At 41.0% G+C, this 14,046-nt stretch overlaps 1 protein-coding gene across 6 annotated transcripts in view; it reads right to left on the bottom strand.

Moving 5' to 3' along the window:
- Astn2 (astrotactin 2) overlaps positions 1-14,046 on the bottom strand; it is a 1,030,147-nt gene that overhangs the window by 239,634 nt on the left and 776,467 nt on the right. For all 6 annotated transcript variants that reach the window (XM_023701575.1, XM_012516970.2, XM_023701577.1 and 3 more), the window contains one exon: positions 13,332-13,597. In XM_023701575.1, coding sequence (XP_023557343.1) covers positions 13,332-13,597 — 266 coding nt within the window. The remainder of the gene's footprint in view (positions 1-13,331; positions 13,598-14,046) is intronic.

The raw sequence follows: 14,046 nt of genomic DNA on the forward strand, positions 1-14,046 counted from the left end.
TTTAGGATTATGTTAGCTGTTGGGTTTTCATAAATGGCTTTTACCAGATTGAAGTAGAGGCCATCTATGCCAATTTTCTGTAGGACTTTGAACATAAATGAGTATTGAACTTTGTCAAAAGCCTTTTCTGCATCAATGGAGATACAGATCCCATTTTCTTCATAATAAAAAAAAAAGTTTAACAACTCAAAGGTCCAACCATGTCCAAAGAATCACAGAGACTTTGTGGAAGCTGATATATGAACCCTTCTTCTTTGATTGCAAAATACATGAACAGCCTAGTAAATAGGTAAGACTTAGTAGAGTGTTGATGGGTGGATCCATGAGCAACAGCAAGAAGAAATATGCAGGAAAATATTTTGAGAGTTGTGGATGGGGCATAATGTTGTAACATTTGCCTAGCATGGAGAAGATCTTGGATTCAATGACTAGGACTTGAAAAAAAAAATACTTTGATGACTCAGAATAAGGAAAGGTGTTCCAATAGAGAAGAAAAGCTCCTTAGGGGCCACTGAGAAGGCCATTCCTATGGGTATTATGACACAAACTTTTTCAGGACAAGAAGAAAAAAAGCAAGCAGTAGGTGAGGCCTTGCCTAGTTGCATGGGTAATCCCTCCTATGCTTTTCTTCCTCATGAAATGTAGATAAGAAAGAGCAAACTGAATAACAAAAAAGAGGAAAAATAAGACAATAGCTTGTCTTTACTTAGCATTTATTATGTGTCAGGCACAAGTGAGGCATGTTATTATCTACTCTTTAATACAATAACCTCAGAAATTAGGAATCATTATTACTAAACTCATAACACACCTGAGAGATGGAGGCTCAGAGTCCCTTGCCAAAAATAGGAGAAAAGGAAAACCAGGATTTGATGACACATTTGACCGTGTCAAAGATGAACAAATGCAGCTGGGGAAATGGAGCCCTTGTTCAGATGCATGTTGTCCTAAGTTCATTTCCCAGTGCTTAAAAAAATTCTTCATTACTAGAGTAAGAAGCTGAAGCTCCTCTGTTGATCACCTCAGTTCACAAATCTATCAATATTTGGAGTAGATTTCAAAAACAAATGTTTAAATCATGTTTGGTTAAACCTGTAGACCAAATGACCAAAGTATAAGAGATCCAAGACCAGAAGAATATGATATATGGCACAGAGGAAATACAATCAGCAGAATTCAGGTTGGAGGGAATTTCTAGATACAATTTGGATTTATCAATAAAAAATCCTGTGAAATAAAAAGCAGAGAAAGAGAGGGATGGAATAACCTATATATTAAAAGAGACTCACTTAACAGCCAGTAACTCCATTTGAAATTTATTTTGATCCCAATTTGAGCAAACAGGTTAGTTTCAAAGATATCAGATGATTTAGCGAACATGAGCCAGATTTGGATGTTGTACGATATTGAAACACTGTTAATTTAGGAAACTTGGTAGTGGTATATAGGCTATTTTGTGTTTATATTTTAGATATATAGATTTTAACACTTACATGTGATCTAATGTTTGAGAGGTTTTCCTAAATTAGCAGGGAAGTGCGGCACCAGATGAAAAAGCAGATAATGCAGGAGGGGCATGAATTGATCACTGATCAATCTAGGTGACAGGAACATGGTGGCTCCTCAGGTATTCTTCATTGGAATGTCACATTTTTAAAATTAAGTTTTGAGCTGATAGCAGATCCTCAAATTCAATAGTGCTTCCCAAATAAAACTATGATTTGAAGATGAAGCTAAGAAAGGATCGAAACACACAGTCCAAGGAGAAGCCATATATTCCTGGTGGTCTTCACTTTCTCTTAAAGTGTAAGTTTACAGCCCGGAACTTTTCTGCTCAGACATCCAAGGAAAGGCGTGACTCTGTGGACCCACAAAGCACTGCACAGGCTGCCCATTTGTGCAACAGTACAAAGTCAAGCTGCTTCCAGCTGCATGCATCTGGTGATTTGTGAGGCACATCTGGAACAAATTCTTTTTTACTCCTTAGATTAGAGAGGAACAGAAAGTGAGAGTTGTATTGTTTGTGAATTCTCTCTGGGCCCTTGGTATCACTGCTGACTGAAGTTGCTTAATGACCCAGGAAGAGCCCCCCCCCCCCAGCCCTCAGCAGGGCTAAGCTTTACGGGGTGGGACCTGCGGCTCACTGTTTCTGGAAGTGCAGCACAGAGCTGGGCAAGCCGATCTTTGCATGATGCTCCCAGATCAATGATGGGTGTGACGGAAGCGTGGATGGGGGCAGCTGGAAAAGGATTTCCAGCCCTAGCTCTGGTGTTAGCTAGTCCTGTGAGGCTTCAGGGGAGGACTACTTATACTTGCTGAGCCTGTTTCCTTATCACTAAATGAAAATAAACATTACTACTTTCACAGCCCTAGTAAGAGGACTGCAAGAATTGGTGTACATTTAGGCACCATGTAGGCAGAACGATGCTAGTCAGTGACTTTTTTCATTCGTCATTTATTTGTTTGCACTTGGTTGTCTTTATTGGATTGTGATAGGTGAGACAGTATTGTAAGCTGCTGATGAATGCAGAACACAAATTGGTTCATTCTGAGCTCATGAAGTCTGCCCTCTAGTGTACAGGAAAATATTTTGACCCAGTGTAAGGAAAAGAATTGTCTCAATGGAGGTAGGATGGTTGGGAGTCCCTGAGGAAGCTCTGTGAAAACAAAGACTGTTCAAGCACAAGGCCAAAACCTCTTTTCAGGTATGGTGGGAAAGAACCAAGAAACAGACTATTGCTGGGCTAAATGTCTATGCTATCGCTCTCTTGCCGAGGGATGACAACTTACTTCACTTTCTCCCTCATAAAGACTGCAGAGATAGTAAAATAATAAAATGTGGACACATATTAATCAAGCAATTATAAAAAATGAAATCATAACTAGAAATTATAATAGATGCATATTAAAAACAGAGGCGGGCTGGGGAGATAGCACAGCTAAGTGCCTTCCTGGCAAGCACAAGGACCTGAGTTCAAGCCCAGATATCACAAGCCCTTCCTTCAGGGAATGCCTGCCAACACTGAAACCAGGTGTGGTGGTGCATGCCTGTAATCCCAGCACTGGGGAGCCTGAGATTAGAGGACCACTATGAGTCTGAGCTGCATAGCTAGACTGTGTACCAGATAAATGAATAAATAAAAGATTTTTTAAAATTAAAAAAAAAAAAAAACGAGACTGACAAAGGTAAGGAATCTTCCCTCTGAAGAAGGAATCATGTAAGCTGTGCATCTAAAATCACGGCTCCGCATGCATCACGGTGATATGACCTCTTCAATTTTTTTTTTCAAAAAGATACCTAGAAATGAAATACCTAAGTCAAATGGAATTTCTAGTTCTAGTCTTTGGAGGACCTCCGTACTGATTTCTGTAGTGATTAGACTGATTTACACTCCCACCAATAATGAAAAAGGGCTCCTTTTTCCCCTATAGCTCCACCAGAATTTGGTATAATTTCATTGCTTGAAGGTATACAGGAGTAGATGTCTGAGAGAGGTGAGGGGAGAAGAATGGAGCATGAAATAAGGAAGAATTAAATATATCATGAACAAGTACCAACTCCCTGTGATGAATGTAAGTAATCACTACATACTACAAATATGTACCAATAAAAAAATAAAAATAAAGTAATTGAACAAATAAACAGGAGGATTTATCAAGTCTAGGAGCCTTGGCACTCTTGTAAGTGAGTTGCAGTTTGCTAAGTAGAAAAACAGAAGAAACAGAGTGAAACACATTTCAACATCAGGAAACAGCATGGGCAGAGTCTCCTTGGCAAGGTAAAACATGACACCTTCCAGAAACTGGGAAAAGAGCACTGAAGCTTGAGTACAGAAACAGGGGAGGAAGGAGCACAAGGTGAATTTTAAGAAATACAAAGGGTTCAGTCCAAGCAACACAACGTGGCCATGGTGAGGACCTTAGTTTTTATCCTAAGAGCAATGGGAGGCTCAAAAGTTTTAATGAAGAAGGAATGGGAGGCTATTTTAGTTTTGAAAATATCAGCATGGCTGCAAAGTAGAGAATGAACTAAAAGGAAATGGGCCATTATTAGCCCATTTGGAGGCCACTACAACAGCACAAGAAAGGCTGAGACTAGACTGGGTCAAGGGGAACTGAAGAGCAATTCCTAAGAAGATAAATCAATAGGATATGCTAAGGCATTGTGGGGCAGGATGCAGGTACAAACAGGAAGTGAAGATATGTGCCAAGTATGCCTCCTTGGCTTTGGAATGATAAGAATTAAGAAGAATGGAGCATGAAATAAGGAAGAATTAAATATATCATGAACCTGTACCAACTCCCTGTGATGAATGTAATCACTACATACTACAAACATGTACCAATAAAAAAATAAAAATAAAGTAATTGAACAAATAAACAGGAGGATTTATCAAGTCTAAATCTGAGACTTTCTTTTTAATTCTAACCTGAGAATTAAAAACAGTGTCGGAAGAAGGCAAGGCCATTTATGGTAACTATAGTAGAGTGGTCCCCAGCCACACTAAAAATAGAGGAGAAGTCACTGTGTTTCCGCTGAGTGCTGACAGCCAAACCCTACAATGAATTGGGATGAATGGGGATGACTAACTACAGACAGCAGACATAGTCTACTTGTTCAAGAATCTCAGTAGTTAAGTAAAGAAATAAAGACAAAATACCTGCAAGAAGTCAAAAGTGAAGTAATAATGTCTTTTGTACATAACAGACTTCCATTTTATACTATTTTAAAAAATAATTTCTCCCAACTCCCTTGATTTTTTGGTACAGCGTCTACTGGGTCTCACTACACAGATAGGACTTACAGTGATCCTCCTGTTTACAGCCTCCCAAGTATTACAGCACAGCAGGCTTACACAATGAACCCTGTTCCCTGCTATACTTTATTTTTTAAGTTGAAGGAAAATAGCTAGTAGATGAAAGCATAGTAAAATAGGGAAGAAAAAAAAAAAAAAGAAGTTTCAGGTGTTCTGATGAAACCCTAGCTTCACTGGTTCCTATTTGTACTTTCAGGCAAATAATCTAAATTCCCCCATACCTCAGTTTCTACCCTGGAAAAAAGAAAGATGATAATACTCAAGTGTGACACCAATGGGAGAGAGAGTTCAGTAAGCTAAGGACATAAAGTAACTTTAGCTGAGTTCCTGGCACTACTGCATTGCTTAGCGAATGCTTGTTATTGTTAAAAGAGCCATGGAAGGCATGCTGCCATTCTCATTCTTACATTTACTAACTCTATTCACTCTCATGAAAAAAAAAAAAAAAAAAAACACTCTCGAGCAGAAATGTTTGCATTTGCTAAGACTGGGTCTTACACATCGCTGAATCTCGTAGTCCCTTGGTCCCATGAAAGAGTTATGTTTTCCAGTTTCTCAAGAAGAGGAGCCAAGTATCAAGTTCCTCTTTTGTAGTTAGCCATGAATGTGTTGAGTAATACGTGGATTATTCCTCCTTCTTGTCTTTGATCTTCTCTGCTGCTGAAGATCGCCTGACAGCTTGATTCCTGGCCAGCGCACCTCCTTTTCAGAATACACCACGAAGGAAATGGCCCACAATAGCAGAGAAGATTTCAGCAAGATCATAAGAAGTAGTTGATTTTTTTAAATCCCCAAGCCAGAAATTCCCTGAAGGAATCTTAAAATGAGAAAGGTGTGCGAACAAGGGCTTTGGTTAGGGATGCTCAAGCTCAGCGTGTGCCAGGATCCCTTGGGAACAGGGGCTTGGGATAATGCAGACTCCCAGCGTCAGTGCCCACAGAGACAGAGTCTGCACATGGAAGGAAAGAAGCTGCATTCTCATCAAATGCTCCTTTTGTATCGTCCGCAGGGATTCTGGTCCCATTTAGGACACTCGGATCTAGATCCTACCTTCCCTTAAGCACTTTTACCTTTCTTATTTGGCTCTAATTATTCTTTTACTGAAACTTTTAATATTGTATTACTTACAAAATGGGCTGCTCACTTTCTTTCCATCACACATGCTCTAGTAAAAGTTAGATTCCCAAATGATAAGGATATATCCCTGCTTCATTCTTGAGTGTATCCCAGGTGCCCAGAGCAGTGGCTGAGCCCTGGAAGTTCTTAGTCGTCACCTAATGTTGGTATTCTAACATTCTGATCAAGAACATTCAGAACCAGGTGTGGTAACCTATGCCTGTGATTTTAACATTTGGAAAGGTGAGGCAAGAGGATCACCATGAGTTCCAGACCAGCAAAGGCTACGTTTACATAGTGAATCCAAAGCCAGACTGAGCTACATAGTTCAAAGGGAGAGCAAGACTGCGGGAGAGAGGAGAGGAGAGGAGAGAGGAGGAGAGGGGAGGGGAGGGGAAGGGAGGGGAGGGGAGGGGAGGAGAGAGCAGAAAACATTCATAAAATTTACTGATGACATCAATCTCTTTCTCAGGAGAAAAATCACAAACACATGCAGACTTTCAAGGATGACACTCTAAGCATTCCTTAAAGTTAAGCATATATAGACCTTAAAATAAATAACCCTCTAAAGGCAGCCATGGCTCCTGGAATTGACTGCCAATATTACATTTTGATTAGTTAAACCTCATGTCTAGTTATCTCCTTTTGACCCCAAATATTGAAAGGCTGTCAGAGCTGATGCAGTTCCCACACCTCTTGACACAGCATTCAAATTGGTCACAGGCAGCCTTCTGCATAACGTTTTTGCATCCATTGCAAGAGCGACTAATTAAACACAAAATTTTGTAGGTGGATATCTTGGGTTTGCATTCTTGTCTTGAAATTCACTAGCTTTGTGAGCTTAGATAAATTAAATTCCTCTATAAAGTCTCAACTTCATAGTTTAACACTGCACTTTATTTATAGCATAACACTGCACACTTTAAATATATTGTAGGAGGATAAAGCATAAGAAAACATGCATTAATATACTTCAAAATACCAGGTACATAGTTACTACTCAACAATTTTAATTTTTGTTCTTCTAGCTTGCACATTTTATATATTTGATTTGCTGTTCTTCTTTTCAAATACCCCTTAGGTTTGACAAACTTTTTTTTTCATATCATAATGATGTATGTGTACCTATATTTATAGAAGCACAATTTGTGATAGCCAAATCTTGGAAACAACCAAGAATACCTGTCACCTGAGGAATGGATGAAAAAGATGTGGTATTTTTATGAAGTGGAGTATTACTCAGCTAACTAACTTTCTGTGTGAAATACTAGATAGAAAGTATTGTGGGCTTTGCCCACCATACTGTTTTCTGTGGCCCATACTCAACTCCGCCACTGCAGTAGGAAAGCAGCCATTGATAATATATATACAATATGTCTAGCTATATTTCATAAATTTGCTTACAGAAGCAGGCTGTGGGCCAAACTTGGTATGTGAATCCTAGTTTCCCACCTGTGGTCTAGAGTAGGGTTGGTATCTTAATGACTTTAGTTCCAGCTTCTCCAGGCCTCAGTCTCCTCACCTGATGAGCATGGCTAGTAATAATAATGCTCTCCTCATAAGTTATTGGATGCCTAAATCTCTTAGCACAGCTTTTGGAATAGTCTCTACATTGAGTAGATGCCACTAACTATCATCAATAGACTTGCCTCAGTTGCACTACTATGTGCTCATATCCACCTTTACTTCCCCAAGAATCTTTTTCAGATGTCCTCTTACAGGTTCTTTCTGCTTTCTAGCACTATTGGGAGGCTTATCATAGTACATGAAAATTAATCATGCAGCAATGTAGCATATGTAAGAAAGTATAACTGCCATGAAGCTTTGGCTTATTTGCTAGACCGAGCCTCTTGAGGGCACCGTCTGCATCTTAGTCGGCACTCTGTCACTTTTCCTGGAGCAGCAGCTGGCACACACCAAATACCTTCCACAACAGGATGGTCATGATAGGCTACAGTAAGGTGGCGGTGACAGAGGTGGTGCTGGGACTGTGCTGGTGACGGCGGGCATGACTGGGATGATGGTGGTGGTGGTACAGACATCGTGGCGGCAGCAATGGTAGCAGCATTGGCTGCGTGATAGTTGGGTGATAATAATTGGGGAAGGGGAGTTGGTTGCTAATATTTTTTTCCAGGAATGACTTTTGGGATTCTGTTCTAAATGTGATCCAAGAAGTGAAAATGGAAGCACTAGTCTTTCTGGCAGGGAAAAAGATCTGCGGGAAGGCCAGACAACCACAGCAAGACCAAAATTATATATGACTCTTCTTAGAGCACTGTGGAAGAAAAATTCTCACAGGCTTCAAAATTGGGAAGTCTGAGGATTCAAAAAGATTCATCCATATCCAGAGTATTTCACTCTTCAAAACAGTGGCCAAAACACCCTTTGGTCCCTTAACTTTTCTACATGAGTCCTGCATGGGTCAACTTACCACCTCTGATTGTACAGATGAGAAAACTGATTCTCAAAGAGGTAAAAGACATTTCTGAGGTCAGATGTCCTTGAAATTTTGAATTTAGTTTGACTATGTGACCTCGAGTCATTCTCGATCCCTAGGTCTTAGTTTTACTATTTATAAAATAAAGTAGTTGTTTTCCTGTAAAATAAAAAGGACATGATATTAAAGTCTCTCTCAAGTAATAAACTGTTACTGCAACAGGAGAGACAGATAGATCAGTAGATAGATACATAGATAATTTAAGGAAGAAAATAGTCTATGGTTGAGAAATAAATTATAGGTGACAGGATGCCTCTTTTAACCTCAAAATATTTCCTTTATAATATTACACAAAGTGTAATTAAGGACTTCTTTCCACCAGGGACAGAGGACATCATTCTTCCCAATATGTTTATAAGAATAGACCCAAAGAGGCCCAAACACTCAATGGGCAAGTGTCCAACTGCCCCTGAAGCCATTCAACCATCGCACTTGCTGCCATGCAGAATCAGAAGTGACAGCCACCACCATAAACCTTGGAAAAACAATACCCCTAGCTCTTTTCTCTGTTATTACCTGCCCACATCGTCCGAAGGGGCTCAAGAGTTCTCTCAGTGTCTTATATAGCTCAAGGACTTGGGGTTCTCACACAGGACTTCCAGTCTGTAGAAATTCTAATAATAACTAATTATAAAGTGAAGAAATGTTCCTCAGATCCTTTCATTTGTAACCCACCCTTTTGGTCAACCAAGGGCCACTTCTGAACAATGTGTGGATGGTACTCTAACTTGCCATATATGTGGGCTACCTAGAAGAAGAAGAAGCACCCAAAAATGCAGCAAGAGGGAGGACAATTTTAGATAAATATCATTTTGATCAATATAATCAATCATGTTATCTATTACATGCTGTATGCTATGTATTTATTGTCTCCATTTATGTTTCTATAAATAGAGATCATGATACCATAGTTCACAGAAGTGGAAAGTGAGGCCCACAGATACCATTTGGCACAATGTAATAAACAGGAACTGAGGCAGATGCCACCCAAGCCTGTGTGGCGCACGGACTCCAGGATTTGCATCTCTGCTAAAGTCACTAGTATGAAACTCAGAAAGAAACAAAGAAAAACTCTTATTTGATTCTTCTGGATTTCATATAGAAAAATGGAAGGACTTGTCCAAGACCTTGCTATGACTCAGGATAATGGTTCTGACCCCTCCAGAGCAAGATTCTTTTCTGTTTTATCTACGTGGCTTTTCCTCAGCATGCAAAGATGGCAGACAGATGGAGAAACTATGGGAGAAGGGAGGGGAGTAGTTTGAGGCAGAGACAGAAAAACAAGTGTTGGCCAAAACAAGAGTTGGGCCATTTTCTTCACACCAGCTTGTTGGGTGGCCATGTTCCCCTCACACAGGACCATTTCCAGACCCAGAGACCCAGAAAGCTCTAATCCAGTGCTACTATAACCTGGCTCCCTTGAAATGATCTGGTGTGTCAAACACTCTAGGCTGCGAAACTTTAAACAGGCTTGTCCTTGGGGTTTGGGGGATGGGGCAGAAGAACCCGGCAACTTAGAGGAAGCCATCATTAGTCAACTTGCTCTAACATTTGCTTGCAAGGATCACTAAAATAAAAGCATGAAACTGAGAACAACTTCTGTTCCAGTCTATGTGCTTATGCCTTTCACAGTCACCCTACTCATGCCCAATTATTCTGGTGCCAAACTTTTACCACAGCCTTCAAATGCTCCTGACCTCTCCACAGCACCACCCATGGAGTATCTCTCAGTTTTGACCCCAGAGAGATAGGTTCTCATTCAGCCCTCAAATGGCCATGCTTACTAGGCTTTGAAGGGACTGAGCTTTCCATGTGGAATATCCTAATGTCTTTGCTCTCCTAAGTCCAATCATTCACGTTCCCTTCATGTACTTGTGATGGACTCAGTCTAGATATCTTTCCTGAGAAAAGATGTCTCCGGATATGCAAGGCTGTCACACACTTTCAGTTCACTTGCCTATACTCTTTCTTGGGATTCTGCATGGTTTGACTCTTCTTTCAGTGACGATGTTTTCTCCATAAGAGCATAAACACCGTGAAGATAAAGATCATGTGTGGACTGGAATGTAGCTTAGTGGTAGCGCATTTGCATAGTATTTGTGAGATCCTCAGTTTGATTTGCACTAAGAAAAAACACAAAAAGATAAAGACTGTATACATTTGGCTGGGCATGCTGGCATGTGATGTAAACCCATGGCTCTGGAAGGCTGAAGCAGGGGGGTCACAAGTTTGAGCATGATTGGAGCAACTTAAAAAGACATTGCCTCAAAAAAGTAAATCTGAGGATTGGGGATTAGAGATGTAGGCCAGTACTAGGTACAAAAGCATTGACACCAAACAGAAAACAAAACATGAGCATTTTTCTACATGGTCCATTTCTTAGGATATAACCCAGTGGTTGGCACAGAGTGGGTACTCAAACATACTTCCTGAATTAATCAATCAATGATTAGTACTTCCCTTTCCCCCAGGTCTCCTACAAGGAAAATAGTGACATCTAGTGACCACTTTTACACTTCTGAAATTCTCTGACTCAATACTTAACTGGCCTCAGAAACACTTCACTGGATTTCCAAAATATTAAACATTTGATTATGCTGAGCAGAGCTAGTCCAAGTCCAGCCATAGGGAAATCTGGCTCCTGAGCAAAGAAGAAAGAAACTGCTACCCCCTAACACACACACATACCACCACATGTGTGCCAAGGACATGTTGGAGCATGCTGCCAAAGTCCTATAACTTAGTCTGCATTAGCCACACTGCACATGAGAAAAGTATGGCCAGAAAGGCAGTCAGTAAGGCAAATGCACAGAGCAGTCACAAAGCCCTGTGGAGTCGGTGATGCACAGCCTCTGCCAAATAGGTGTCTCTGCTTCTCCTCTTTTATTCCCACAGTCTAACCTCTGGAGTGAGAAGTGTGGACACACATATGCATTTTTGGTTGTAGATAGTAAGTTTGGAGAACTTTGAGGTACAGAATTAGATCACTTGTGATGTTTGCTTTAGGACTGGAGCACACGGCTCTGCCACGCCTTATTCAGCCTTATTTATCCATTTCGCTTGTTAGTTAATCACTGAGTTACCTTAAACACTTTAAAAGATGCTCAAAAATCCACCACTGCAGGATATCCTTTCTGCATCTTGTACTATGGATAGCCACTAAGAAGATAACAATGTACAATGTATTAATTATTGAAAATGTCCTATTAGTCAGCTTTGAAACTATCTCATTGATATTTGTTTCTCAATAAAACAAAATAAAAAAAAAATCCACCACTGAAAATGCCAGTCAGGAATCTTACTATTCACACATGACATATGTCCCCTGGTGCCATTACACTGCATCTCAAGATTCAAGATCGTCATCATTCCTTCTGTTCATCATATCCTTGCTTCCTTTATAGTTATTCTAAATACACAGATTTGTATTTATTCTAAAAGGTAGTGCAGTTGAGGTAAGAGCGTATGAGCTTTTGCTTCAAAAAGGAAAGTGATCATGCTGCTAAATAAAATCTGTATAGAATTGGAACTACTTTTTTTCACTTCTTAATCTGTTCGTTTCACATTGATGAGTGTCACTATAGTTCATTAATATTTGCTGCAACAGTAAATACACTCGATGAATATCACACCCTTCCCTGCTCTCCTATTGGTGGCAATTTAGGTTGCTAATAGAAGACTCCTTCCAGCACACAAGTCTCATCCTATCAACCCCATCATCAGATGTCTCCACCATCTCATTAACCAAAGAACAGGCCCCAAACTCTACGGCTGGACTTAAATTATCCTAAATGATCAGACCCTTTCCAGCCCCTCTGGCCCCATCCTAGCTGCACCTCCATTATCTGTCCTCTGTAACGCCCTCTCTGACCTCTGTCATTCTCTGGCACGTAGCCCAGGAGAAGGCTATGGAGAGGAACACAGTGCAGAGTTCTAGACTGACTTCTTTGGAGCCCTCTGGAAACTCCCTCAGAGAACAGAGAAAGCGCCTTCTTTCTCATGGAAATAGTGGCATCACTCTTCCTAGGTTTATGCATTGGAGACCCTGGAACATCCCATTTGTAACACGTATTCCACAAACATAAATTTGAAAACCAGGGAGCCAAATAGCTCATATAATCCTTTCAAGTCCTAAAATACTGCAATTAAAAACAAGACACAGGAGAAGAAATCAGGAGATAGCAATCATAGCACAGTTAGACACGTACACTCTGGAGCTGACCAACTTCTAACAAATCACTTAACATCTCTGAGGTTCTCTCAGGTGTAATATGGACATGGCCGTGAGATAAACCATATGTTCAAATGTCAACAATTTCATGTGAATCAGCCCAATATTTCTAAGTAAATCCTTGATCTGGAAGGCAGATTAAAGGGTGTGACCCACGTCTAGGACTCAGGTAGACACTGCTAGGTTTTCACCACACTTATGCCTTCTTCTCTTAAACACACAGTTAGAATATACTTCCCTTGAAAACAGTTATGGACAATGGTTGGCATCAATACAATCAGACCCTAAATGACCTTTTACCCATTCAAACTTTTCCCAAACAATCCCCTAAAGTGCTTTTTCCTTCCGCAGTGACTGTTATTGGTGCACAAGACAAAACAGGCGCGATACTAAAAAGTAGAGGCACTCGACAATTGAATACATCTATTTGGGACTCCACACCAACAAAATTATAACTGCTATTGTATTGAGACTCTAAGATTTGAGAATTTCTTGCTTATCAAGGCTAGTGTCACAAAGCTACCTACATGTTTAGAACATGATAAGGAATCAAAAATGCCAGTAGTCATGATGATTCTGGTGATGATGCTTCCTAGGGACAAAGGGCCCTGAAGGGGAAGAGGTGGGAGACCGATCATGTGCGAGCAGGAGGCTGGGCAGGGGAGCTCACCTCCTTTGTGCCGTTGTCTTGGATGAGGGTGTAAAGCGGTACCACGCGGTTGATTTCCAGCAGCACTGGTGTGGGACTCAGCTGCTCCTTGCCCGGCCGACGGCAAAGGTGGCAGGTAGAGGGACAACGACCCTTCTCCTCACAGCGAATCTCCACACCTGAGATGAGCTGGTCATCTGACAGCATCTGGGCCGTCAGCAGACCTGAGAGATAGGTGATGAATGGCATGGACTTGAGCTCCTTCTTGCTGCCCAGCTCTGTGGTCTCTGAAGAGGCAGAAAACAGGAAGAGGCAGAAGTAAATTTAGTGCTCCTTTCAAAAGGCCTAATTCTTGAACCTACCAGGAGAATTTGGTAAGGAGCTGGTGTCCATACAAAATGATAAAAAGTCACAGGATGTTTGGTTCATGATGATTAGCAAAGAAAACTAGCCTGGGGATTCAGTGGTCAGGATGGGGTGCTGTCCTGCCATTATACTGGGTATCCACTAGCCCTCATGTTCTCCATGTTTAGTGTTGGTAGGTAAGGCTAAGTGCTTCTCCAAACAACTTGCAAGATATAAATCCTCAAAGACGCTTTCCTCAGGGCTGGTGAGATGGCTCAGTGGTCTAAAGCACCTACTTAGATACAAGCTCAGCAAAGCACAGGGACCGCGGTTCGATCCCCCAGCACCACATGCCAGCCAGCCCCGCCCCCTGGTGGGCTGAGCTGGCCAC

Source organism: Octodon degus, unplaced genomic scaffold (genome assembly GCF_000260255.1).
Source record: "Octodon degus isolate 3935 unplaced genomic scaffold, OctDeg1.0 scaffold00137, whole genome shotgun sequence".
NCBI lineage: Eukaryota > Metazoa > Chordata > Mammalia > Rodentia > Octodontidae > Octodon > Octodon degus.